Source organism: Protopterus annectens, chromosome 2.part0 (assembly GCF_019279795.1).
Source record: "Protopterus annectens isolate FY-2018-M chromosome 2.part0, PAN1.0, whole genome shotgun sequence".
In the NCBI taxonomy this organism is placed as follows: Eukaryota; Metazoa; Chordata; order Ceratodontiformes; family Protopteridae; genus Protopterus; species Protopterus annectens.
Genome location: NC_056728.1, coordinates 685,049,674 through 685,077,137, shown reverse-complemented (window position 1 = coordinate 685,077,137; position 27,464 = coordinate 685,049,674). Strand labels below are relative to the sequence as shown.

General features: G+C 35.7%; 1 protein-coding gene across 3 annotated transcripts in view; it reads right to left on the bottom strand.

The window, feature by feature from the left end:
• The window catches only part of LOC122793190 (paralemmin-2-like), a 1,494,700-nt gene that overhangs the window by 416,205 nt on the left and 1,051,031 nt on the right, over nucleotides 1-27,464 (bottom strand). For 2 of the 3 annotated variants that reach the window (XM_044061018.1, XM_044061019.1), the window contains one exon: nucleotides 20,613-24,987. In XM_044061018.1, coding sequence (XP_043916953.1) covers nucleotides 24,248-24,987 — 740 coding nt within the window. In that variant the 3' untranslated portion in view covers nucleotides 20,613-24,247. Of the gene's footprint in view, nucleotides 1-20,612; nucleotides 24,988-27,464 lie in introns of those variants that run through there. The other variant, XM_044061016.1, reaches the window with a different exon arrangement.

Below are 27,464 nucleotides of genomic sequence, written 5' to 3'. Positions count from 1 at the left end.
TATTTACTAAATATTTTTACAGAGAAGAACAAGAAAAGCCACAGTTATAGCATGGCCATTGGCAGTGTTCATCTGGAGAAAACTGAAAATATAGTCAAAACAAACAGCTAGTACGCATCAGGTTACACAGTACAGCAGGAATTCCAGCAACTCAGATCAAGTGCTAACACAGCAGTTTCTTCACACAAGTAAATTAATTAAATTGGCTCACATAAACTGTGTCACTGAAGCTGCAATGCCTTTCAAAGGCCAACATTCAACAGAAAGCTGTATTATGCAAAACATTCTCTGGAATTGCTCCAAGGGATAAATAAAAGAAATTGTTTCAAACGCTTACAGACAAATGGCAGTTGAATGTATTTTCATCAAGCTAGTCTTATGTGTACAGTTTTTGCTTGTTTTTTTTTTTTTTTTTTTTTTGTATAAAGGATTATTTTGAGACATTAAAGTAAAATTAAATGTGGGTAGGTAGAGTACAGGTGAAATAATATAGGATACCAAAAAGTACATTGCAGGAAATATTTCTGATATTTCTTAGTGATTATATTTATACATTAAATCAGCATTTTGAGTTCTAGATGTGACAAAAGCTAAAGTACATATTTCTAACACAAGAACATTTTGTGCTGTTGAAACTGAGCGTAATTACAGTTCACTACTCTGAAATGTGGATTATGAGCTGCAGAGCAAAACATCATTTTCTAATTGCCTAATGCTTTGGTAAATGCAATCCCATTTCTCCTGGTTTCACAAGGATTTCTGTTTGGAATACCATTTTATCTCTATGGCATGATATTTTCATTGATATTTTAAGTAATGTGTAAATATGCATTTGTTATCCTTTAGAGTTTTGTGTCATTCATTTATTGTATGTATTCCACTCTATCTTTGTAATATATCTATTTTGATTCTGTCCATTGAGTCTGGGTCATGGCTGAAAAGGGTCAGATGACCAGTCCACTAATCTGGTTATCAAACTGAAATAAATAAAATGAATAAAAATATAATTTACTTAAAACAAAAATAATCAGAATTTAAAATACACAAGTGTAGCTATAGCATAGGAGATTATGATCAGGTCTCACCTGTTCAATTAACTGATATTAAGAAATTCACTTTGAGAATGGCGAGAAGAAACGCTCAACAGGTACCTCTTCACATCCATCTAGAGAACAACTGTGTGGTTGTGACTGGAGAGACCTGATCACAGTTCTCTAGTGTACATTGAGTCTTACCTATTGCATCTACTACTAGTTACAGAAAGTGAGAGAGTGAGAGAGAGAAAAAAAAAACTCATCATAGCAAGAGGATAATCTGAATGCTATGATATGAGTCACATATGAATGGTGGTGAACCCATCAAGAACTGATAAAAAGAATATCAGCTTAATTGAAAACATTGAGGAAAAAAGGTAAAATTTAACTACAGACATGGATTCATGAACAAGTCATAAATGTTTATCTGTGGACTATCCCCCTTGCAAAGCATAATTATAATTAGTATAGGAAAGTAAAGCATCATAATCAATGGACAAAATTAAACAAATCTTAACTTTCAGCTCTTCTTCTGTACCTTATTCATACAGTATGCATGAAGATTTTAGAGACATAAGAAAGAACACTTTTTTCCTCACTTTTGTTTACAAACTGCAAACTCCTGTTGGGCTTTGGTCCTAACATGCCAGGTTTTTCAATTTGGTGAAGGATGATAAAATACTGATTTATGTGTTAGGAGACTTCATATTAATATTACACATTCAACAACAATTATATTGTACAAAGAGATTTAGCTGTCCTAGTGTTCTACAGGGTAAAAAGTATAGGTCTGCAAAGTGTTCATAGCTCTGAAAGAGCAGGGTCAGAAGCAAACTGCTCCCTCTATTCCTTTAACAGTTTTAAAAGCTGCAATACTCTTTGTGCTACCATAGATATAAAAATGGTGTTTGGTAGTGTGAAATATATTACAGTTTTTAAAGCTGCATCAGCTTTCTAGTAGTGGTCTATAGTGGCTGCTGTTTATGCTCTAGAGTGAGACTAAAGCATAAGAGCTTAGTAAAACTTTATTAAGCACTGTCCTTACATCAGAAAGGTGATTAACAAAGTTGTCTTTCTCCTGTTTTCAGAGTGTAATCACAACACTCCATATACTTCATATTTGTTTTACTTATAGGTTCATCTGGACCTTTGAAAATGTAACTATATTGCTGTTGTTAGAGCAGAGATGGAGTAACATAAAATCCTGTCCATAATTTTTCTTTATAAAATTACTTAAATAAATACATAAAGAGATAAATAAAGATAAAATAAATTAAACAGTCTGTATCACCTTTAGGAGGAAAATTCATAGATTCCAGAAATGTAGGAAGCATTACTTAGTTTGCATTCTACTGTCTGCTCATTATTGATGATAATTCTTTATAAATAACATGTTATAGAGACTATATATTTAAATATTACAAAATGTATGTATGCAATTAACTACAATAACAATTATTTATCAGTGCAGATAATTTACTTGTGTGCTGATGAAGTGTAGCAAAATGATACAAAGTCAAGAAAAGCTGGGGTTGAGAGATAAGTGTTATGTAGTACATATATATATCACATAAGCACTAGTGTGATTGTGAAGGCCAATACCTTCCCAATATCAATCAGTGTACAAGGTTTTTAAACTGTCATGTAGTTATGAAATTGTATATAATTGACTCTGCACTGCAAGCCCTTACTAGATATTCAGGAGGTGAGCTGGAGTAACCCTGTAAATAAACACTGACAATGAATTCCAGAGGTCAGAGAGGATGATCCTGAATAACAAACAGTGACCATGAGTTCAGTACATTGGAGGGGTTGAGCAAGTTTGGGACAAACGTTCAGAATGCTCATGTTATGAATCTGTATCAACAAGTCTAAGGGGTCTTCTGTTTTCATCTCCAAAGGATACTTCACAGTTTTGTACATTTTATTTCAAGCTCCCTGTCCAAAATAAGGTATTGAGATGGACATATGCAGGGAAAATATAAAATATAGCAATTTATTAAGTGAGGATTTCAGATATCATTTTGCCAGTCTAGAATAAACCTGTTGTACTTTAGAACATTAATCAGAAAACTCTTGCCAAATAAATTGTACACTCAAATCTTCATTAACTATTAAGATATTGGGGCATTGCTTTGAAAATATTTATCCTAAGATGCAGATCATAAAAGCAGGTCCCTTACTGTAGTTTCATTTTAAGGGGTGACTTCACAGTCTCTTCAGATTGTTTAATGTGTCCAAAAACACCTTTTGGGATGGAAATAAGCAAATACAGTACAGCATTTATGTGGTAATGTCCCACAGATATCACTGTGCAAATCTAAATTAAAACATTAAACCTTATTCAGATATAATAAAATGTTTCCAATTTAAATGCAGTGACATACTTTGCTATTTAATAAAAGTTTATGGCATAACCTTCAGTATACTAGTCTTATCTATCTATGTATCTATCTATGTATCTATCTATCTATCTATCTATCTATCTATCTATCTATCTATCTATCTATCTATTTATCTATCTATCTATGTGTCTATCTATATCATAATGCACTTCCAACTTAAAATGTGATTTCACTGTCACTTTGTGAAATTTAATGTTATGTCCACAATCATATTTCAGGGTGCCAAAGTACATGAACAGTACATTTCTTCATGAGGTGTAGTCCCTTAAATGGCATTTTTAATCTGTTATAGAACTGTTCAGCTTTACTTAACTTATCAAAAAATGATATCCTAATTAAACACAGATGCCTAATGTTTGCAATTTGTTATTCTTCAATTTTTAGACACCTTTATTGAATTATCATAATGAAAATATTGTGATAATTCATCTTAAGGGTCACTTTATTTAAGTCTGAGGTGTCATTTTACAATTCACTCCTAAAATATGATCTGGCAGTCACTGTGTAAATTGTTTTTCTTGTCCACAATCTTTTCTGGAACGAAAACATGCAAGAATGAAATAATTATTCATGAGCTGAAATCAAGATATGGATATTTTGTAAATCTGGTGTAAAAATGAAATTGTCAAACACAGACCTATGAGTTTGGAATTTAGCAACATTTTATGAAAATGCTCACGTTATCAGGGATTTGTGTCATGTAAGATGTCATCGTATGATTTCATCTTAGAAGGTGATTTGGATTTTACAGTTGCTGTGTAAAGTGATGTTTCTTGTTCTACATCACATTTTCTGATGGAAGTTTGTAAGGACAATGTGACTGTTCATGATGTGAGTATAGTATACTAAAATTTTTAACACAAATTTTAGAAATCTCACACACAGTAAATAGATGCCATTTAGTGACAGTAACCTCTCTCTAGAGTAAAATTTGACATCATTATTCCACACATGTACAGTATAAACCATGAGACCTCTATGGAACATTTGTAATATCTGTCATTTTCAGTAAGGATCCGGACAATCCGGACAATACAGTCCAGGATAAGAACTAATGGATATAGGTCCCACATTCAAGCTGTCTGTATGTTTATGAATTATTTTTATTAATGTAACATTGTCATTAAGTTTTTCTCTCACATTATTCATTAGAAGTCCTCAAAACAGTTTGTGCTTTTGAGAACTGCATCCAGGTATGGTGAGTTAAATGCCTACATTTTTCTGGAGAAGAAAAAAGACATTGCATATCTCTGCCATTCAGAAAGAGGAATAAACAAACTAGCATCATTAAGACAGAAACTTGGAAAATATTGTGAGCCTAGAAATATAAATCGTCTATTTATTTGTTATATACAAGAAAGGACCTCTTAGTGGAAACAGTAGATGTTCATGTCATTGAACTAAAGAACAGAGGTAAAGATTGAATTTGTTGAGTTGCATGAGTCACTGATAATATAAACTAAATAGTCTGTCGTATACAAAATAATGAAATAAGCAGGGGCAGATTTGATGTTACTTGCAGCTATGGATGTTTGAAAAGTGAGGCAAATTACAACTACACAGTTAAAGAAATCAACAAATGTATAAATGAAAATTAAAATGTGAATGATATTGAAGTAAAAATAAAACAGAAGGTAAAAATTCATACTATAGCAGTAATAGTGACAAAAAAGAGAGCCGCAAAGTGTACTGGAAGTGTGCTGCAGTTGAAATCCAAGCTTCCTGTACTAGGTGCGTCTATAAGAATGAAAAGAATGTTTATCCAGTTTTAATGAGCTTTTAGAAGCTGTGGAAGAAAGAGTAAAGTATAAAGATCTGTAAAAGAAAAGAAAGACAAGTATTTCAAAGAGTTTACATGTTACTGAGTAAAACTAGTAAGACAAAGAACAACAAACAATTCTTGAAGGTACTGTTTAAACAGAAAGAACTGAAACTGTGAAATCAGACAATAAAACAGGTAGTGCAAAAAATAATCAGTAAGAATTGTAAGAGCCAGGATTTGTAAATGCTGTTGAATTTAAAGTAGAAACAGATGGTGACTGCAATATTTTGTCAGAAAATATGTTTAGAACACTGTGACTGAAAAGCTTTTAAAACCATCTGCATTTTGCTGACTCAGAATATCTAGTCACTGGATCAGAAACAACTGACTTGTGAATATTAAAGTAAACAGTATAAGGTCTTCCTTCAAGTAGTAAGAGTTGATCAGAAAGTCAAGTCACCTAATACTTAGAGTGTTTGACCTGTGAAAAGATGGGCATGTTTAAACATGTTCACAGTGCACAAACACAGACTAGATGTGTACAAGAACAATCATGCAGTCAGAAAGACATTTCAAGTATTAAATAGAGCCATAGCAGTGCTATCTTATAAGCCTATGATGACTTATTTATAGACCTAAATACATTGCCAGGAAAATATACTATTCAAATAAATCCAGAAGTTGTGTTAATCATACATTCTTCAGTGAAAAGTACAAGTATTTCTCAGAAGAAGAAATAAGCAGAAATTAAATCAATCAGAAAGCTTAGAAGTGATTAAGAAACAGAGGCTACAGAATGGGTGAATAGCATGACCAGTTGTGAGCAAGACAAGATATGCATTTCTACTAATCTGGAAGATGGGAATAATGTAATTAAAGGCAATATTATCCATTGCTTACCATTGAAAAAGTGGCCCAAGTATAACACATGCTAAGCTGTTTTCTATAGTAGATGCAATCAATGGATTATGGCAGTTAAATGTATGTAAACATTTTCCAAGGTCTGTGGGTTTAACATGCCTTTAGGGGATGTAGGTTCTTGAGACTTCTACTTGTTATCTCATCTGTATCAGAAGTATTTCACAGAGCAGTTGTACAAGTAATTGCAAGTCTAAAAAGTTTTGTGAACTTCAGATACAAGAAGAACATGCTAAGATGATGAAAATGATATAAAATGGAATGAGACAAGTCAGTTTTAAATTAAATACCAACAATTACAAAATAAGTTTGAAGTATATCTGTCATATTATGACTAGAGGGATTGAAGTCAGACACAGAAACAGTCAGTGAAATAAATCAAATGCCAATACAAGAAAACTAACATGAATTAATGATTTTTTTGTGAATAGTGCCATATCCTGCAATATGTTTAACTACTATGCCTGAGATAAATCTCTTAGAAAACTGTTAGAGCAAAATAAGCCAGAGAACGGAGCCACAAAAAGGAAAAAAGTTGAAAAATGCTGAAGGAGGTAGTAACAGAAGCATGCATGGGAAAATACTATGATGTAAATGAGCCAGTTGTATTGTTGTGTCCACAAATCAAAATGGTATGGGTGCTGTGATCTTACAGGAAAACTGAGAGAAAAAGAAAATGGGGACATGTACCATATTGATACAGATATCGCTGGTCTGGTCATGTCCGTATTGTCCGGATCCTTACTGAAAATGACAGATATTACAAATGTTCCATAGAGGTCTCATGGTTTATACTGTACATGTGTGGAATAATGATGTCAAATTTTACTAAAGTTTCAAGGAAACACTTGCCAAATTAAATGTATGGTCATTGCCTTGGTTACTGGTGATGATCAATGGTAAAACTTTCAGAATACTTATCTTAAAGGTCAGCATCATTAAGTCTGAGGTGTCAGTACACAATTTAGTTTTAAAAGTGCTTTCCTATTTGGTATGAAAAGTGATAGTTGTGAACACTGCTGCACAATAATAGTAGAATAATTTATGAAGTGGGGTCCACAGATGCTATGATGAGATTCTGGGTCTAACTACCATGAAATGAAAAGAACTCAAGTACACAAAGGAAGACATGCTGCAGACTTGTTAAGGTAAGTGCAGGGTCAGGGAGGTACTCAATGCTGGCATCTTTGCAAGGAGAGACTGAGGAGGATTTGCAGGGAATGATATGGGTATAATGGTTAAAGTCTTTCCCTCCCAGATACGAGGTACAAGGCTTGATTTTGACCTTGGGATATTGGCTAGGCTTGTAATAGCCTGCAGACTGGTTGCCTAGCATTTACTTATTAACTTGTGGTTGACTCAGTGGCATTCCTAATTTTTACAACCAAAGATGTGGCTTGGTACAGTACCATTCAGCTCAGCAACATGTACTAGGTTATGTTTGCTCATTTGTTCCAAAAGGGTAAATTATATTAAGAATGGAGTTGTGAGCCTGCAGTTACAGTCTGAAGTAATATATCTTGGCTAAAGAATGCATATTTGTCTGGGGGGGGGCATAGAAACATCAGAGAAAGAGACAGGAAGGTGAGAAAAACAGCATAGCACAGCACTGTACTTGCTAAATAAAAATAAGGATGCATGTAATATAAATGAAGTGAGTTACAGGCAACAAGCTCACTTTTATTTTCCTTCATTATGCAGACATTTACATGACAACTGCATTGAACTTCTGTTCCCAGATGTAATAAGAGAGACAGAAGGAGACAAAGGGAGCAAAACAATGAATTGCTGGGTCTATAGTAGAACACCAAACTTTCAAAATTTTGAGTGTTCTAATATCGAACCCTATGAAGTGAAAATTTAAAACATCGAACATACAGAACAGCAAATTTTTTCTAAGGGAAAAAATTCACTGTTCCAAAACACATACGCACAACACAAGCACACCAAACAAACAGCAATCCACACACATACACCTAAACTCTTACACCTAACCCTACACTAAACTATACGTACACCACTAACTATCCACTTACCTTAACCCAAACCCTAACCCTAAGGTCCATCACTATCGCACAGTCACCTCACCTGCACCCTAACCCTAACTCACCTACCCCACCCTAACCCTCACGTCCACACAATCGCACACTTACCTGACCCACGCCCTAACCCTAACTCACCTAACCTGCCCTAACCCTCACTTCCACACAATCGCACACTTACCTGAACCCAACCCATAACTTTCTACCACAGCACTGAAAATACAGAAGCAACAGAAATGGACAACCAAATTCTTTCCCTAGGAAAAAAATTGGTTTTCTGTTTCTTCGATATTTTCAGTGCTGTGTTAGAAAGTTATGGGTTGGGTTCAGGTAAGTGTGCGATTGTGTGGAATGGGTCGATATTAGAACACTCGAAATTTTGAAAGTTCGGTGTTCTAATATAGATCATGAATTGTTAGCACAACCACAAGGCAGCCCAATCAACAGACTCTGTTAACATAATGTTTTGGAAATTATTAAACCTAATTTAGGAGGAGGAGACCATGTAACATATCAAGAAGGAATATGTATGGATCTCCAGACTTAACGCTGACCAATTTCATGTTTTAATTGTTTCTGTAATATAAAAGCTATACATAGAATGTTAAGAAGATAATTTAATTAATTTATATCTGTCTCACCATTTATTATGTTATTGATTATAAATGATTATAAGCAATTTATTTGTAAATATAGTAAGTAGGCTAAGATGTATTTAGGACTCTAAAATGCTATAATGAGTACCATTCAGCTTGGCAACATTTACTGGATTGTGCTTGTTCAACTATCCTAAAAGGGAAAGTTATATTTAGAATGGAGTCGTGCACCTGCAGTTGCTGCCTGAAGTAATACAGCTTGGTTAGGGAGCACATATTTTTTTGGGACAATGTCACTTTAAATCAGTTTAGGGCTTTTAAATTAGTTTAAGCAACTTATCTAATTGTTGAATATGACTGGATGACTACAGTCACATGTTTTCGTTTTGTTTTAATATAAACTTCATTCTGGTATGTGATTTTATAACACTTGACAAAGCACATGGGATGTGAAAGCTTGTGCATGTTTTATTAATAAATAAATACCTTCTGTTTTGTGGCTCCTTTGAGTGAGTATCCATGCTTATTTTTAGAGTGCACCATCCTCATATCTTATCTGCCTGTTATGGACAAATATATTCATAGAGAAAAGATGTTTCATTCAAGCAGCACTTTGAATGTACTGTTCTTTCCTTACACCATTCATAATTATTATACAATGGATACAAAGAAACAAGCACACAGACAGCATTGGTCGTTTTAGCACACACCATATAGACCATCCACTTTAGGGATGCACTTTAAGCATTAACTGTGTAGCACAGTATCCTCTAGATAGGAAGACGCAGATCACAGACTCTGCAGCATATCAGCGATGGTCACTTGATGGCGCAAAAACTGGCTGTAGGTGTTTTAGTCATAAATGTGCATAATTATTTGCCAGTGATAAGAAAGTTGAGGATTTGTCCTATTCTGACCTACCCCAAGGACCCATGCTAATTGTGGATGGGTCTAGGTGTCTCTGTTGATCAGTATTGACCAGTATAAAGACCACAATAAAGCCCAGTAGTCGCCCAGGGTCCAGTTGCCCAGCTTGGGTTACTTGGCATAACTCTATTGAGTGAAAGCTAACCGTAGAATGAATTAACTTGCTACACATGAACTAAAGATTGGTACACTCAGTATAGGTTTATTCACAGGATGCAACTTGAAAGTGGATGACATGATAGCAAGGATGAGACTGAACATGTGTATCCAAGAGACAGAATGTAAGGACAGTGTAGCAAAGCCAGATTCTACTACTGGGGGGGCTACAAATGGTGTGGGAATTGTGAGGGAGAGACTTCAGAAGATGGTAAGGGATGCCATCAGAATTAGTGATAGACTCAGCAATCAGACTCCAGAGTAAAAATAGTGCAGAATTCATAATCATAGCCCATGCGCCAGAGCAGGATTGTGACAGTGAGAAAAAGAGTACATTCCCACAGCAGCTGCAGAACCTACGAAATAAAGAAGGACAGCACGAGTTGGTGGTGATAATAGGGGACCTAAATGCTCATATCAGTGCAAACATACCTCTGAACTGTCCAGATTTTTGCAGAATGTCCAGATTTTTTTACACCAGTTTTTAGTCTTTTCCTTATACAATTTATGGTTTTCTGGTAACTCGTTGAGGACTGAAGTCACTAATAATGACAGTCATTTGAGTTTCAGACTTCATATCCTTCAGAAAAATGCATGCTAACACAAAACCTTTTTATTCTAGCAATTTTCTAAGCTTATAAGAACAATATTTAAAATGTGTGTTATTTTGGGGTTCTTATCCCCCTTATTTTTGGCTTTGTCCAGATTTCTTGAGATATGAGGTTGAAAGGTATGGTGGCACACAGGGCATGATATGAGTACTGCCTGGGACCACATGGGTGGGGCAACAGGAATAAAGAAGGAGAGACCATTTTAGACTTAAACTGGCAAATGACTTGATGCTGGGCAACATATGGTTCAGCAAGAGAGACAGTCACAAGATCACATATAGGAGTGGCCAACATGCAACTCAGGTAGACTTCCACATTATAAGGAAAGGGTGCAGACCAACAAAGCCAAGTCACCTCCATTGAAAATAATGGTTGGCAACATAAACCACTGGCGGGCACAATCAGCTGCAAGCAGTATACAGACAAGACTCTAAGGCAGCAGAGACTAAGCTGAAGACCTGGAAGTTGTCTGGAGAAAAAAGAACAAGAATTCAATGAGACACTCAGGACTCTAGCACCTCAGGGAGAAGAGGAAATGGACAGAGATGAATAAGAATGTCAGCATCTCAACACAGCATCTATGAGGAATGAAGAACAGATATGTTGCTGTTTCAGGTATGCAAATAAGGTACATAAGGAAAGCTGGTAGTGGGATAAAGAAGTCCAGGAAATTATCAAAAGAAAGAAAGAGAGCAAGAAAAACTGTGAGACAGAAAAGTTGGATCAGGTGAATATGGAAAACTGGTTGACTAACAATGGGGTTAAGACAGCAGTCACAATATTAAAGAACAAGGCATTAGAAGCATTCAACTAGCTTCTGGAAAGTGACTCAGCAGATGGCACAAACAAATTCTATCAGATTGCAAGGCAAAGACAGAAAGATAAGGAAGATAATTATTAGACACCCTTCATAAGGGATACCAGCAATTGTATGCTCACCAGTCCACAGGAAAATAAAAACAGACAGAAGGAGTACTTCCAGCAGCTTCTGAATAAAGAAAACCCTACAGAGATACAGCCTATGATGAGAGAGGAAGAAGACCTTATCCTGGAAGATAATCAAGGTGTTGAGTGAATTAGAGGAGATATGGCTCCTGAGGGTAGTCATAGCAGTGTGGAGAGAAAGGCTTGTCCCAAATGACAGGAAAATAATTGTACCAGTGTGTACAAAAACATGAGCAATAACATAGGGGACATTCACAACTGTGGGCAGTATAGAAGTATCAAACTCCTGTCACACTACATGAAAGGGCCAGAGAGGGTGATTGCTAAGTGAATATACAGAGTAGTAGAACGTAAGATGGGAGATGAGCAGTTCAGATTCAGAAGAGAATGCAGCACAACTGACACAATGTTTGCAGTGAGACAGATAATTGAGAAGAAGCTAGAGATGAAGAAAGAGTCTAACTGGGCCTTCCTAGACTTGACAAAAGCACATGACAAGGTCCTAATGAAGCTGACTTGGGCAGTTCGGTGATAGTTCAAAGCTCTGGACATATTTGTAGAATTAGTGTAGGCTATGTAGAGGACCCAATGAGACAAGTATCAACAATGTTTGTACTTACAGAGGGGTTCCCACTGGGAGTGAGTGTGCATCAGGGTTCAACTCTGAGTCCACTACTGTTCATATTGGTGATGGCCTATATTTGCAAACAGGTCGGAGGGGACAGATCATCATGTTGCTATATGCAGATGATGTGGCATTACAAGCAGACTCTGAACAAAAATGTCATTAAATGGCAGGGGAATGGGATACTAAACTGAAGGCACATGGGATGACATTGAGTACAGACAAGACTGTTGTCATGGCAGCAAATGAGAAAAAAGCTGAAAATTGAGACAGAAGGGAAATTACGGAACATGTTAATGTTTCTAAGGTAAGGTGTAGGGTTGGGGGTAGGGGCATGTTTCTAAGGTAAGATATAGAGTTGGGGTTAGGGGCATGTTTCGAAGATAAGGTGTGAGATTGGGGTTAGGGACAGGAACAGAGTTAGGGTTTTGAGTAACATGCTTTAGTAAGGCAGTTTAAAGAGGTGAAGCCACTGTTTCTACCCTTACTAGTACATGCAAACAGTAAGCCTACTCCTGCCCCTACCCGAGCCTGCATCTTACTTTAGAAAAATTCTTTCCATAGCAGTAACACTATTGAATTATGTCTAAAACGTTTCCTGTTGTATTTGTTTTTCGTTTCGCTGTTTTGTTTTTTTTTGGGGGGGGACAACTGCTTTTGCTTTGACAGTTGTGCATTTTGATCAATCTACATATAATTATATATATATATATATGTATGAGTATATGATACTTAATCGTATACTCATATAATTGAGAGCAACAAGATAAAAAAAAAACTGGTCCACACCCCCTGATAATTTTATATATATATATATATATATAGATATACCAACTCTGAGATTGCTCTACAATGTAGAAAGGGCAAATTCTTTGATCCCTACTGTTTGCTATCTTGCACTGAAACAAAGCCAACAAAGTTCGATCAGATGATTTTCCATCAGCTAACCCAGCTTTCTTTCAGTGTAATGATTGCACCATTTGACCATATCAATGACACCCACACACACACATATATATACATATATATATATGTGTGTGTGTGTGTGTGTGTGTGTGTGTGTGTGTGTGTGTGTGTGTGTGTGTGTGTGTGTGTGTGTGTGTGTGTGTGTGTGTGTGTGGTACTTTGGAGCGTAATGCTCAAAAGTCAGTAGCAGTTTGGTCAACATGCTTTATTCAGCAGAAACAGACAGTAAACAGGTGAGTGAGATCAACAGTCCCTGGGTAGTGGAATAAGCAATTTCTCTGAGGGTTGTGCAATCTTGCAGATAGTATATATAATTAGCAGGGAGAGTGGAGAGTGCAGGAGAGCTTGCTCCATGCAAAAACACTTGACTTCAATTTTGCGTGCTCTGAGGTTAATCCTCGGAGCATGTGCAGTAGCCTGTCAATGTTTTATCTGTTCAATTAAAAATACTACATCTATAGACACACACACACACACACACACACACACACACACACACACACACACACACACACACACACACACACACACACACACACACACACACACACACACACACACACACACACACACACTGTGTGTGTAGACAGATAGATAAATATAAATGTACACAAAAGCATATATAGATAAATTAATGCAGATTATATATTTACAGACAAATGGATATAGCTAAATGGTTATTTTCAGCCCTGCCAAGTGTCCCTATTTTGGAGGAAGGTTCCTATTTTTATGCCTAATTTAGGATGTCTTTATTATTAGGTGTATGTTCCAACTTTTTACGCTTGATTTACCCATTAAAACAATTTTCTGAATCCCCCTTATCACATGTAAATTTTGAAGCTGTCTACTGCACAGTAAATCACTACAGGAAATAATAATTTAAAGGAGCATACATCTTACATCTCCTTTTTCAGAACCAAAAAGAAAATGGCTGTGTGTGGTTGAATTTTGTGATACAGTTCATTAAAGTCCACAGATTTTACACTGTCTTTTTGATAATGTGCTTAGATTTTTCCATAATTTTTGTCACTATGTTTTTTTAAACATGTTTCTGAGTAGTATCCCACAGTCCTACTAGAAACAGATAATTTTGTGCAATTTGGTATTCAAATATTATGTTCATTAGTTGTCCATATTTTTAGTTTGATGATCCTATGTTTCAAGGGCCTTTGTTTTGATATATCTATTAATATATGTGTTTACACCTCTCTCTGTTTCTCTCTCTTTGCATATATATATATATATAAATTATATATATATATATATATATATATATATATATATATATATATATATACATCCATAAGTATATGTATGTCTTCTCTCACATGTGTGTGTTTGTGTGTGTGTATATATATATCACATCTGCAAGACTCCATAACAAATTGAAAACATCAACCTCTTCCAATGCTATAATAATTTTGACATATAAACTGCAGTTGCAATGTCTTTTACTATCACATACCAGTCTTTATGCCTTTTTTAATATAGTTTGAAATTGCTGCAGGCATCTAGGAAAATACTTTATAGTTAAAATGTGTGCGGCAGTTGCAAAAGTCTAACTCTGCTAACTTGCACTTCTTATGTCATACTTAGCTGGTCTGTTATTGCAGTACCTTAAAGGATACAAGCTGCTCAAAAGAGTAGGTGCCAGCCAGGGGGATCCTGATGGATGACCCACACCCATTAATAGCATTTATGATCTTATTTCTGAGCTTGAATCCAATAATGTGAGTTTGATTAGAGCAGATTGAAAGAAGTGGAGACATGAGGGGCAGCATTCAGACACATAAGGCTATCTACCAGGATTACAGATGGCTGTATAGTGTATGTATTAAAGAAGTGGTACCTTACAGTGAATTACAAGCAGCCTTTGCCTACGACAGGTGGATCAGGCATGAGACTCTGTTGTTTCTCTCTGCAAAATAAGTTACCTTTTTTGCATATATTAGCTCATGGAGAATAACAGCTCGCTTATTGCTAGTTCATTCAATTCATTTAGTGGAATTGATACTACTTTATGTATTTATTCTCTTCCTTTACTGTTTTAGAATTTGCATTTGTATGTTTGGAGTAAACATGTAAAGGCTGAGACTGTAATTGGTCATTGTTTGATTAGAGTCTTACCCAAGTAAACAAATTTAAATAAATAAATAATAAATCGGTACTAAGCCATTGTATAATAGGAACAGAGCTCTCTATAGCATGCTGTAGCACAGGATATCAGTTCTTCCAAGGTGCATAATACAGCCGGCTTTGACTTGCGCCTTGAGATGCACTTGTTGCATGCTGACATCTTATGATACAGCACACTCTGTTATGCCTTAGCCATTAAATAACCCCCAATGTATTCTACATTAGCATACAAAAGTAAATATTCCAATTGTGTCATGTTAATGTTGTCCATCATTTGTCAGTTACTGATAAGTAAAGCATGCCATGCAAATTCTGTTTTAGTAAACAAAAAGTAAATAATTAAATTAACTAATTATAGTTAGTTGTAAATATTCTATTAGAAAAACATAACATGTAAATTATCAGTTGCCTATCAGCAAGCAATCCACACTATATAAAAATGTAGCCATGTGTGCATGTTACTGTCATATAACTATGACTGTGTTGAATTCTACTTTGTATGCATCACACTAGTGAACAACTCACATGATCGAAAGTTGTATATTGCTAGTATGTAAAGCACATGACATGACCTTCCCCTGCTATAATGCATGCTAGTTCCATGGTGTAGAGGGACAGAGCCCTGATAATTGCCCATGGCTGAACAGCATTCTGAATACTGAAAACATCAAAAGGGGGTGGTGGGAGTGAATGGCCACTGTCAGCTCATCAACCACAGGGGAGGAAGGCTGATCAGCCCACAGCTGCAGTAGCTCCCTAAAGGTGCTGCAGCTAACTGCAGGTGCAGGTATTGTTATGGAGTATAATGGGTGCAGAACAAGCAGTGCAGCCAGATGTCCGTGCTTCATTGGGAGTGACCATGCATTTCAGGGCCAGAGCTGCACATCCTTATATCCATGGTAAGCACACTAGATTTGTGAGGGGTGGGATTAGGCTAGTCAGAAAGTAAAATTCTCTTCCATCTTTGCAATGTGGCACACCTGGCCATCAAGTATCTCCTTGGGTTAAGTGCAATTAGGGTTTGCCCTTAAACATGGGACGTCATGTCCATGATGGGGTAAAGCCAGATCCTTAAACCATTGAGATGAGAGTTGGTTTGGTTCAAATGCTTGATGGCAGAGACAGATTAAACTGACTTTGATAAATGACTGGATGACAGTCTTTCCACTCCGCTCTACAGTGAGCTAGCTCAAGAATGTCTGATAGGTGCAAAGGTGAGGAAAAAGACACAGCAAAACTAAATAATCTGTGTCTGTTCCCAAATTAATCATGCATCTACATTAGGAAACTTCTTTTTTTTGTAAAAGCATGCAGATGGCAAACACATACTTCCTTAGGTAGTCTTTCATTTACTGACATGTTCACCTTTCCTACTTGCTTGCATATCTAGATTGTTTTGCATGCAGCAGGTAAATCGAGCATTTGTATGCATGCATGCGTATTTTTGATTGAGTTGTTACCTCATGATCAGTGGTATAGCCAGGGGAGTGGATGGGAATTTTTGATTTGTACATCATATTTTTGAGCTGATATGCCTTCACAACACAACTGTCCTTTTTTTCTGTAGCATATATCCTACATGTAAATGTACAACACATACACTAAAACGGTCATATTAAAAGACTTTTACTGGATAGCTAGTAATATAATAAGCATATATCTCACCGCTATCTTCTTCACTGGCATTTCAATTTAATTTATGTGTTTGAAACAGAGGTATTTTCCTGTGAAGAATAAGCTCCCTGTCCAGGACTGGTTTTCTGCTTTATGCCAGCTGTTTGTCTAGACAGATTCCAGCTCCCCAGTGAGCCTGAGTTACATAAAGTAAGTATTAAAAACATAAATAAATAAATAAATACATTAATGAATGAAGGTGAAATTTATTATGCCCTAGGCAAAATGAGACCCTCTTAAAACATGCATGCATCTGCCATGGGGTGCGTAATGTATACCTATGTTCATGATTTTTTTTCTACTGACAAAGCTTAGTGTGGATACTGCATGTAAAGTGAAATTCTAAATCATTTTCCATCATTTAGAGTGGGGTAGGACTACAATTTAATGTTCACATGAGTTGTGAGAAAAGCAATTCCAGGAGAATGTTGCCTTAATACACATATCATATACAGTTGAAACTAAACAAAAAGAAACCACTGTTACACATTCCAAAAACAGTACATCATACCTGCTCATAAAGTATACTGATCATATAATAATAAAGAATATTATCCATGAATGCATATCAGGTCTGAAATGATAAAATAAATGTACTCTATTTCTTTTCTTTCTGTTTTTTTCTGTTGTTGCAATTCCCTGTATTACATGTTCACTGGGAGCACTATGGTGCCTCTCTTCTTTGATTTAAGAAACATAAGCTTCAAGTGTATCATTCATATCAAGCAGGAAGACACAACTAAAATAAAATAATTTTGTAAAAAAACAGTTCCAGAGTATTACAGTATATAAATTCAAACAGAAGCTATATCATGTTTTCTATGAAAAGTTATATTTAAGAAGTTAAGGCTCTCTTTTAATCATTGTTTTCTGTAATTAAGTGCAGTCACAGAGGCAAATTCTTAATATATTGCATTTGATTACATATGGTAATGACTAACATTTATTTGTCCTCTAGATCACTTTTCATATTATAAATTCCTATGAGCACATTGCAAACTGATTCATACCTCCTTGGCTTCAACCAAAGAGACTGTTTTCTTATTTCCTGTCCTATCTTGCATGTAATTAAGAAAGCATATAGTTATTCACCTGGGAAGTTCTTGAAAAAAGATGTTTTGTGAAGGCATGGGGGAGAAACATGCACTGGTTTCCTGTTAATAATCAGCCTAATTACATTGCTTGTTATCAATGAATTGTAATTAGCATCTTAGAAATTGAAACGAAATGCAATAAAAATGAAAGGAACTATAATAAAACATATATGTATAGGTTACAGACTGTTTTTTGATTTTCCCACTCCATGCTAGATGTAGATATGTACAAACGAGTGGGCACACATGCCCTGAGATGAGAAAACACACGTGTCCCGAGACTTTATTCCAGTATGTATCAGGGAAGCTGTGGCACTCCAAGCAACAAGGCTTGACTCATAAATAGTGAAGACACATGTCTACGTGACAGCTGCCAGCCACAAGCCACCCTGAATTTGCCACTGCGGTCACTAGTTGTTTACTTGGGAGTGTATTTATAAAGCTATACCAGTTGTGTCAAAAATGCATGGAGTCTCATCATGTTGTCAGCGTCTAACTGTATTATCATTACTTCTTTGGAGCTGTTTTTTGGTATCAGTCTCACCTATCCTTAAAGCATAGCATACTTTATAGGGGAGTTGCTTGCCTTTGACTGATCTACTGTTAGCAAATGCCACATTGAGTCAAATGCATTTATGTTTGAATTGTTTGTTTTTCACTTGTGCAGGAAAGGAAACATTATCCACATATGGAAGTCAGCTATCTTAAAAGGATTATTGTCTGCAAATGCAAATGATAACCTGCATTTTAAAATTAAACTGCATATTGCAAATGGAGATGAGAACTAAATAAAGCAAGTAAATAACTGTAGTCATGTCTGATGCTCTACAACAAAGCAGTGCACAGCTCATTTGAAGATTGACCTATTTTGGCTTCTAAATAACACATTTTCTTGTGTAGCCATATAATACAAGACAGTCTACAAAGCCCTGTAACAGCTCTAACTCATGAAGTATGCATCCAGGAAGAAGTATACTTACAAATATATGAATTTGGGAAGGGGTGTAACATGACTTTTTCTGACCACTTGTCAGAATTGAGCAGCTATGAGAGCCCATTTGAACATAGCTCTCATAGCAATCAGGGCAAATCTCACCAGAATCAGGGACAAATCTGGAAATAATCAGTGACAATTAGGACACTTTTAAAATATTAGTACTACTAACTTGATACATTGACAGACTAACAGAATGTGAATTAATATACATTTTTTATGTAAATGAAGTCTATGACTGTAATTACTGGCATTATTTATTATGTAATTTACCACCTTTTCTCCTAAAGTCATCAGTTTTAGGAGGGATTGAGAGAAACAAAGATAAAGTTTGAATCAAAATAAGGGACATCGCTGGCAATCAGGGAAAGATGATTGGTATGCATTTGAACACAATGTTGATTTCTTTCATCACATTTCAGTTCTTGATTGATTTTGCCCATGCCTGCTCTTTAAAACAGGATTTGTGTTTTTTCCAGCGCTGCATTGACTTATTTAGGCAGCAAATGATTTTGCCATCTGCAGCTGGACATAAACTGCTGATCTTAAAAGTTGTATTCCTGAGTGTTGCCTCTTGCAGTGAGAGACAGCCCTTGCCAGGTTGATCAGGCATCAGGCCGTGTTGTTTGTCACTGTAGAAGAGGTTACTTTTTTTGCACAGAGCTCATTTAATAAGTTTATAAAGATACAGGAAGGGGCATAGCATCCTGCTCAAAATTAATTCATTCAAAGCATTCGCTGGAAGGGATCACGTTTTATGTAATCACTTTCTTCCTTTACAATTTTAGAATCTGTATTTACAAATTTGGAGTAGAGGCACCACTGTATAACAGAACTGGAGCGCCCCAGAGCACATGCTGCATATCAGTACTTCCCAGGTACATAATGCACTCAGCTTTGTCTTGTGCCTTGCAACCCCACTTGAGGCATGCTGATATCCTATGACACGGTGCACCCTAACATGCCCAGGTCATTAAATAACCTATAATGTGTTCTACATTAGGATACAAATGTGAATATCCTAAACCAACTTTTAGCTTCATGTCCAGAGGCAGCATAAAGGCCAGACACCAGTAAGTTATTGTAGACAGAAATATGTACTCCCGACATGCTTAAGTTAAAACAAAATTAAGTTAAAACAATTCCACTCCATGTTTTTGTAGGTGCTATTATTCTCCGCACTGGAAACTTTGATTTGTATATTTATTATGGTTATTTAATTCTATATAGTTTCTGTGCCTTCTCACAAAAAAATACAACATTAACATCATTAGTATAGTGCATTTTTAAAATGTCTTATTTTGGTGGGCTATGTTTTTTCACTCAGCAAACACAACCTATAATGTGCCAGGAGAAACAAGGTTGTTTCCTGTACTTATTTGTCTTCTGTCTTTAAAACTATTCTATAAGCTATAAATGCTAAACATCACTCTTTAGAGATCATAAAAAATGAGGTAAATATGTCTATGCATGATTTGCTTACATGTATTATATTTCTGAAAAGTGAATTTTTTTAAGTGTGAATTTTTAATGTGTTATTGCTGCTTGTGTAAGCTATCTAGATCGCGTCTATAACACGTTATCAAACTTTTACTACATCGAATCAATAAAGGTCAAACTTTATTGATAAAAGTAGTAAAATATCGAATAATGTAAAAAAAATCAATTAAAAAAACTAATTAGCGTAGGCAGGGGGCAAGCCCCCTGCACCCCCCACACCTCCCCTACTTAAATATACCAACTCCAAGACTGCACTACATTGAGGTAAACGGAAATCTCCCCTTACGGAGATTTCAATTTACCTGCGCAATGTTCTGAACTTTCGACATTGTCGTGCCGACAATATCGTATTCGATATTGTCAGCTTACGACAACGTGAACTAAACCCATCTAGATCACTGCAAACTATTTTTATCAGTGAATAACGAGGTATTTTATTACAGAACAGGAGACATTTGGACATCATAATGAATAAAGGCAGTTGCACTCATTTGGAAAAATTCAACAACGGCAAGAGGATGAATTTGCATCCTTATCTGAAATATAGTGCCACTTAAGTGTTTTGCTTATGTCTGCCATGCTTCACTACAGTGTCAGTATTAGAATTAGTCCCATATGCTGTGTAGATATCCCAAGATTCTCACTTGGGAAAATAACCCACATGATTCCGACTTCCCTGCCTCAGAGATGAAATAAAGCCGGATGCCCACCTACACTAATATCCCTGCATCATTTACATACAATAGTTCTGCTAAAATATGAAATGCTGTACTGCTGTTTTAGCAGGGACAAGTGTCAGACCAGCAGAAAATCACAAATCTCACTGTAAGTTAAAACAATTCCACACCATGTTTTTGCAGGTGCTATTATTGACAGAACAGGGAAACAGTAAATATTGTATCAGTGAGATGTATTTATACTGAGAAAGCAATATACTTATATGGTTCATTTTAAAGCAGCATAAAAAAAGTTCCCCCTGCATGAAAGGCAATTGCACGGCTTAAGCAATGTAAAATCCAAAACCAAAAGTGTAAGCCAGCAAACTGTGAGGCTGAAAAAATAAATTTATTTAGTTAATGCAATGCACAAAACAAACCGGTTTTGGCTGGTACACAACCCAGCCTTCCTCAGTGTACTCGGTTTGTTTTGTGCATTGCATTAACTAAATACATTTATTTTTCAGCCTCACAGTTTGCTGGCTTACATTTTTCATTTTAAAGCAGCTGTAAATCCCAAGCCAGCTGTATGCTGTTTGCTTTCCACTGACTGGGCAGTGTAGGTGTCATTAGGAAGTTATACTCCCCGAATGTGCTGGAGCACATAACGTAACTGCTGGAATCATAGACAGCATTCTAAGTAGTGCTTGCTACAGGTTGCACTATGGCAGCTACTTTTATTCTAGCACACCTACTGCTGAATTTTGAAATTTCAAGCTACATTTGTCTTCAGCTCAGAAAATCATTTTAGTATTCTGTCAGCATGGTCTGCTAAAAATTACTAACTGTTCCTTTGGTGGTTACCCTTGAAGAAAACTAATGATAGGACACTGGTTTCCGCAGTACATGTAAATATCCTTACCACATGGATGAATATGACTGAAAAATATCTTGTCATAGGGGAACAAGATCATTGAGCACTGACATTTAAGACCTCTTTTTTCAGAAACGTAGTCTGTTTGCTTTAAAACTGTTATGCAGATGAAATTGAACTTTTTCTGATACCCAAATGTCTTTAGGCTTGCTGCATTTAGTTCTTGAGATACATAGGAACTTTGTCAAGTAGTAAGTACAGGAAGAAGGCTACTCCTAAACCTGAAAATATAAAAATATTTCCCCTTTTCCCAAGGAAATGGGTCTTTTGACAAAATAAATAAATAACTGGTTTGTTATATTTCCCATAGAAGAACACTATAAGCCCCATCCTGTTTCACTAATCAACATCAGGTTGCAACACAGAAATATAAGAGAAGACACTTTTGTTGGACATCACAATGTACAAAACAAACAGGACATGTCGTCTTAGCTGGGATACATTTTCTTTAACTAGAGAGTATGAACAGCTGTATTCCTCGTAAGGAATGGTGTTACAAATATCAGTGAAGAGATGCTGGAAAAAATTGCTTTTTTGAATTTTTGTTTTAATCGTGCATTAAAATAAAACTGTTGATTTTTATGGCTTTTACATTTGCTCTTCCCATATACACATTTTTCTTCCATTGGTTGGAGAATGTGCAGTAATTCGTTGATATAAGTGAGTAACAACTACTTGTTCTGTCTGCTTCTTTGCTGATGATGATTACATCAAACCCATGAAGCAGGAGCTGTCTTTATTACTCAGACCACGTAGTGTACAAATTGTTTTGTCTCTAAAATATTATTTCTGTACTTTGACTCATTTCTACACTTACTAAGTTTGGGTATGTTATTAAGATGGATTTTAGACGCTGGATCTGCCCGATCAGGTAATAAGCTTAATCTGATGTGATTAGTCTGTAGTTATGTGCACCCTAATTAAAGTTGCATTTAATGTTTAGAACTTATTAACACAGAAAGAAAAGAGAACAGAGGAAGGACTTGAATATGTCTAGACTGGTGAAGCAGCAGTTTTTATATTAGCTCATCTCTGAAAGAGTAGAAACCTTATATCAAAACCACTGCAATCTTGAAAGATAGAAAAGTCTGATATTTCAAATGCATCTTATAATTGAAAGTATAAAGTCATGTCGTATGAGTATGTTGTCAAAAAATCTTAAAATGCAAAAAAGAAAGGTAGAAAGATAGAAGTTCTCCATTTCAAAATGTATGGTATCTCCTAAAATTGAATCACATTAAATATTTCCTAAGGAGACTCAAACAATATTTGTTTCAGGACCTGTTGAAACACATTAATTAAATATAGTAACATTTTTATATTACAACCACCCATTTTGGCTCATTAAATAAAATGAGGCACAATTACTAAAAGGCATATTGTGTCATTAAATTAAAAAAGATAACTGCAGTGTAATCATACTGCAACTTTTAAACACTGTACAATTTTCACTTTGTTCAGCATTAACTTCAGGTAAGAGTCTAGAATTATAGTACTGTGAACTGGAAGTTTACAAAACGGCAACAGCAAGCCATGAAGATAATTAATGTTCCCTGGTACACATTCAGTCAATCTGTGCTTTTTGTTATTATATTTTATTTTACATACTAATAGTCCTAGTTGTAATGACAGTAATATGTTTGCCATGACCAGCTGCTATCGAATGTAGTTTTAAAGCATATAATAACTGAAACTAAAACAATTAGTTATACCCTTTAATTTTCTAGTGTGGTGCACTGTATTAGTGTCTACCCATTTTCTATACTCTGTCTAGATTTCCTTTTCCATTTTAATTAAATGGAATATTATAGGATTATAATACATTTCAAATGCCAAGTACAGTGCCAACACATCAGTTTTTTGTGGAACATGATCAGAATGTTTTATCCACAGACCCACACAACCTTTATTTTTCCAGTTTGCTTAATGGACTCACCTATTCCTAGGACATATCCTATTATTAACATTAATGGTTGTGAGTTAGGCAATTCAGTTGAATTAACAGGAATGGACTGTGAAGGTAGCATGTTGTTTTGCTAATTTACATTAAAGAAATTTTATGCCACAATGATTCACTCAATTTTTTTCTCACCATTTATATGCTACATTATTTTGCTGATGCCGTGAGAAAAATAAGCTGTAGCCTACAGTGTAGTTATATGCTTAGATCCCTCCAACCTCCAGTTCACTGTACCAAACAAATGCTTGTTAGTAAGAGAGAGTATGTCTATATGTGCTGGTAGATAAGAAGAACAAGGAAAAGTAAGAGAGGTCACATGACATTACAGCACTGACAGCGCTTTTTCTTTTCTGTACCTGCCGCTGGTTCCTTGGCTGCACTTTCCTCTCGACATTCTGACATGGAGGGCTCAGTTGTGTCTGACTGAGGCCTTCCAGAGACCAAATCAGCAGCATTGCCATCAATTATTGATATATCAGTTACAGTCTTTTCACGTAGTGACTTCTCATCATCTTCATCAATCAAGACCAGTTCTGCCTTCATGGTCCCATCATAGCCAAGGACCTTTTTTGTTTCCTCTTCATCCTCAATATTTTGATAACCCATGAAAATCATTGTGACAGGTTGTTCAGCATTGGTGTTTGGAATTTCATCTGCTGAAACCACACCCTTTTCATGTCCTGCACTCAAGCCAGAGCCATGTACCTTTTCTAATTTTGCTTCCTTGAAGAGCATTTGCTCTTTCCTTAGCAGAGGATTTCCATCAATTCGTACAGTCCTTTGTGACAGAGTTACTGCTTCAGAAGCAGGCTTACTGTTTGATTGAGTTGCTTTCTGTAGAAGTTCGGCTACATCTCTGGAGCTTAGCTGGTGCACTCCATTTTCTACCACAGCACCTCCAGAGCTGACTTCATATATCACTTTCCTGCCATCGTCATACACTTTTACTCCCCTTTGATGGATACTTTCAGGACTAATGGCTGAGGTAGAAAGGATTTTGGTTTCTCCTGTCTGCTTGTCTTTCTGAACATTTATTTCCATGGCATATACTGCTTCAAAGAAAAAAATAAGCATGTGTTAATACTAAGAAGGTGATAGTAGTTACAGACAACAACAGTCCCTGATAAGGGGCAAAATATGACAACTGTGGCTGTACCATTATTTGTGAAGTTTTCAGTTCTGTTCTCTCAGCCTTAACTTGCTAATTTCACATCAGCAAGCAAGACACCTGAGATCATTAGACAAATAGTTATTATAGTAGTCACTGCCACATTTAATCCATAAGCTCTGCAGGACCTCTAATACCCTTTATCCTTTCATCACCTATTTGAGGAGACACACCTGTGATCTTTAGTGAGTGATTAGATTCTTGTGACACTTGTACCCTTATCTAGTATCACTAGTGATCTGATTCTTGTGACACTTGTCCCGTTATCTAGTGTCACTAGTGATTTGATTCTTGTGACACTAGCTAAGGGCACATTCATTGCTGGAATGGTAAGGCAACATGGCTATGGATAAAACAGAACCATAAAACAGCACCTCCAGCAGGTAGGGAACTTCAGAGTACTTAGCATGTCTTGCCAGTTAAGATATCTACACCACTGTAAGGACAGCAGGCAGACTTCTGAAACTATGTCCTGTTCCATTCCAGAAAAATGTCTAGAGGAAAATGTTCTGCTCCTGATATTTAGCACTTCTCATATTTAAGGTTCACCCCTGAAACTAGTTTAACTTATACTCTTTATTAAGTCCTAAATATTCCAAAAAGTTGATTGTGACAGTGTGTAGCTTTTTAGAAATTTCTTTGAAATAGAGTATTAGCACTGTTAGTAGAAGAACCATTTGAAAATGTAGTTTGAGCTCTTAATTTATTAAGCATTTTACATAGTCAATGCTTTCTTTTCTTTTTTCTTAGTACTTAAACTACAGTGACAGAATCCATTTAAAATATTTAGAAAATAGTTTCACATTTCTTGCTGTCACCTGGACTGACTCTATTAATACACGGAGAGCAGTATAATTCAATAAATTATGCTTACACTACCTACAGTCATATAAAATTGCATAACATATTTTTCTATTTTTTTCACATGGTTTTCTTAGTTTTTCTTAAAGTGTGTTGCTACTTTTATCAATTAATAAAGAAAGATAACCCTAAAATGTAAATTCTGAGTCTCCATGGAAAAAGGTGACTTATCCCTCCCTGGACTTCAGTGCAGAGATACACAAAGTGATGTTGTCTTCTTGGACAAGAGCTTCTGCTAATGAAAAAAGTAATTAAATACAAGAAATTAAAAAAATAATAATTTTGGGCTAGAGTCTTGCTGATAATAGTTCTTCTGATTAGAAATCCAGTCACAACATGCCATCTGAGCCCTTCTGTCCATTGCCAGCATGATCAGCATTAAGTCCAATTTTTTAGAGCAGCAGATCTATCGGAGGTTTTATCTGTATGTGAAGGACACTTGACATTTTCAAACAGGTCCATTTCCAATAATCACAGACTTCTCAAAAAGGACCAAAACAAAGAAATGTTTGGAAACCTCATGTGAACAAGTAGGATGTAATTAGAGGAACTAAATAAGTGAGATTATGCAGCCATGGCTAATATTTTCCTTAGATATTAAAACAAGAGACATTTATAATGAATTTGTATTGAAAGTAAGTGATGAACATTTGGACTTTAGCATTGCTAAAGATGTTTTTAATGTTATAAATCTGGATTATTTGTTTCTTTAAAGTTTGAATGGCCTGATATGAACCGATGAAATTTGCAAATCTGGCATAATTTATAATTTATTGTAAAATTTTGCTAGAAAAGTGACGTTGAAGCTATGGTTTCTAAACAAACACCAATTAAATATTTATCGCAGGTTAAGGAAACCAAGCTGCTACAACCCCACCCCTAGATTATATATTATCCGAGTTCCAGAATTTGTGTGAGTCTGATAGTAAAGAATTTATTACGAACAACAAAATATTTTTACTTATGATGAGAGGTAAACTTTGAAATGCTTGTTGATAATAAAGATCTTTGGATTATGTTAGCAGAGACATGTACTTATTTAGTGTTAATAGAGTCCAAAATGTATTCAGATGAAAGTAGTTTTAATGGAGTTGAGAGAAAATAAGTAAACAGATCTTATGAAAAGACCAATTTTTTTGAATGGTATGCTGAATGAGAATCACTTGTCTTTAGAATATTTTATTTTTTACAGTGAAATATCCTCCTTTGCCTGTTAAGTCTGGCATTCCCCAAATTCACAAATTGTTTAGTAATCTTCCTTTTAGGCTGATAGTCTCATCTCAAAGCTGTAAAAAAGAGCCTCTGACAGCATTTGTTGACCATTTCCTGAAGCCCATAGTTATGAAAGTTCTCATATCATTAAGGACACTTCTGATTTTGTAAATCAGATTTGTCATCTTAAGGTTATATCCAGTAAAATTGTGTTTATCTTGGATATAATGTCTCTGTTTATATTAATGCCCCATTGAGAGGGGCTGGACATTGTTAAGATAATTTGTG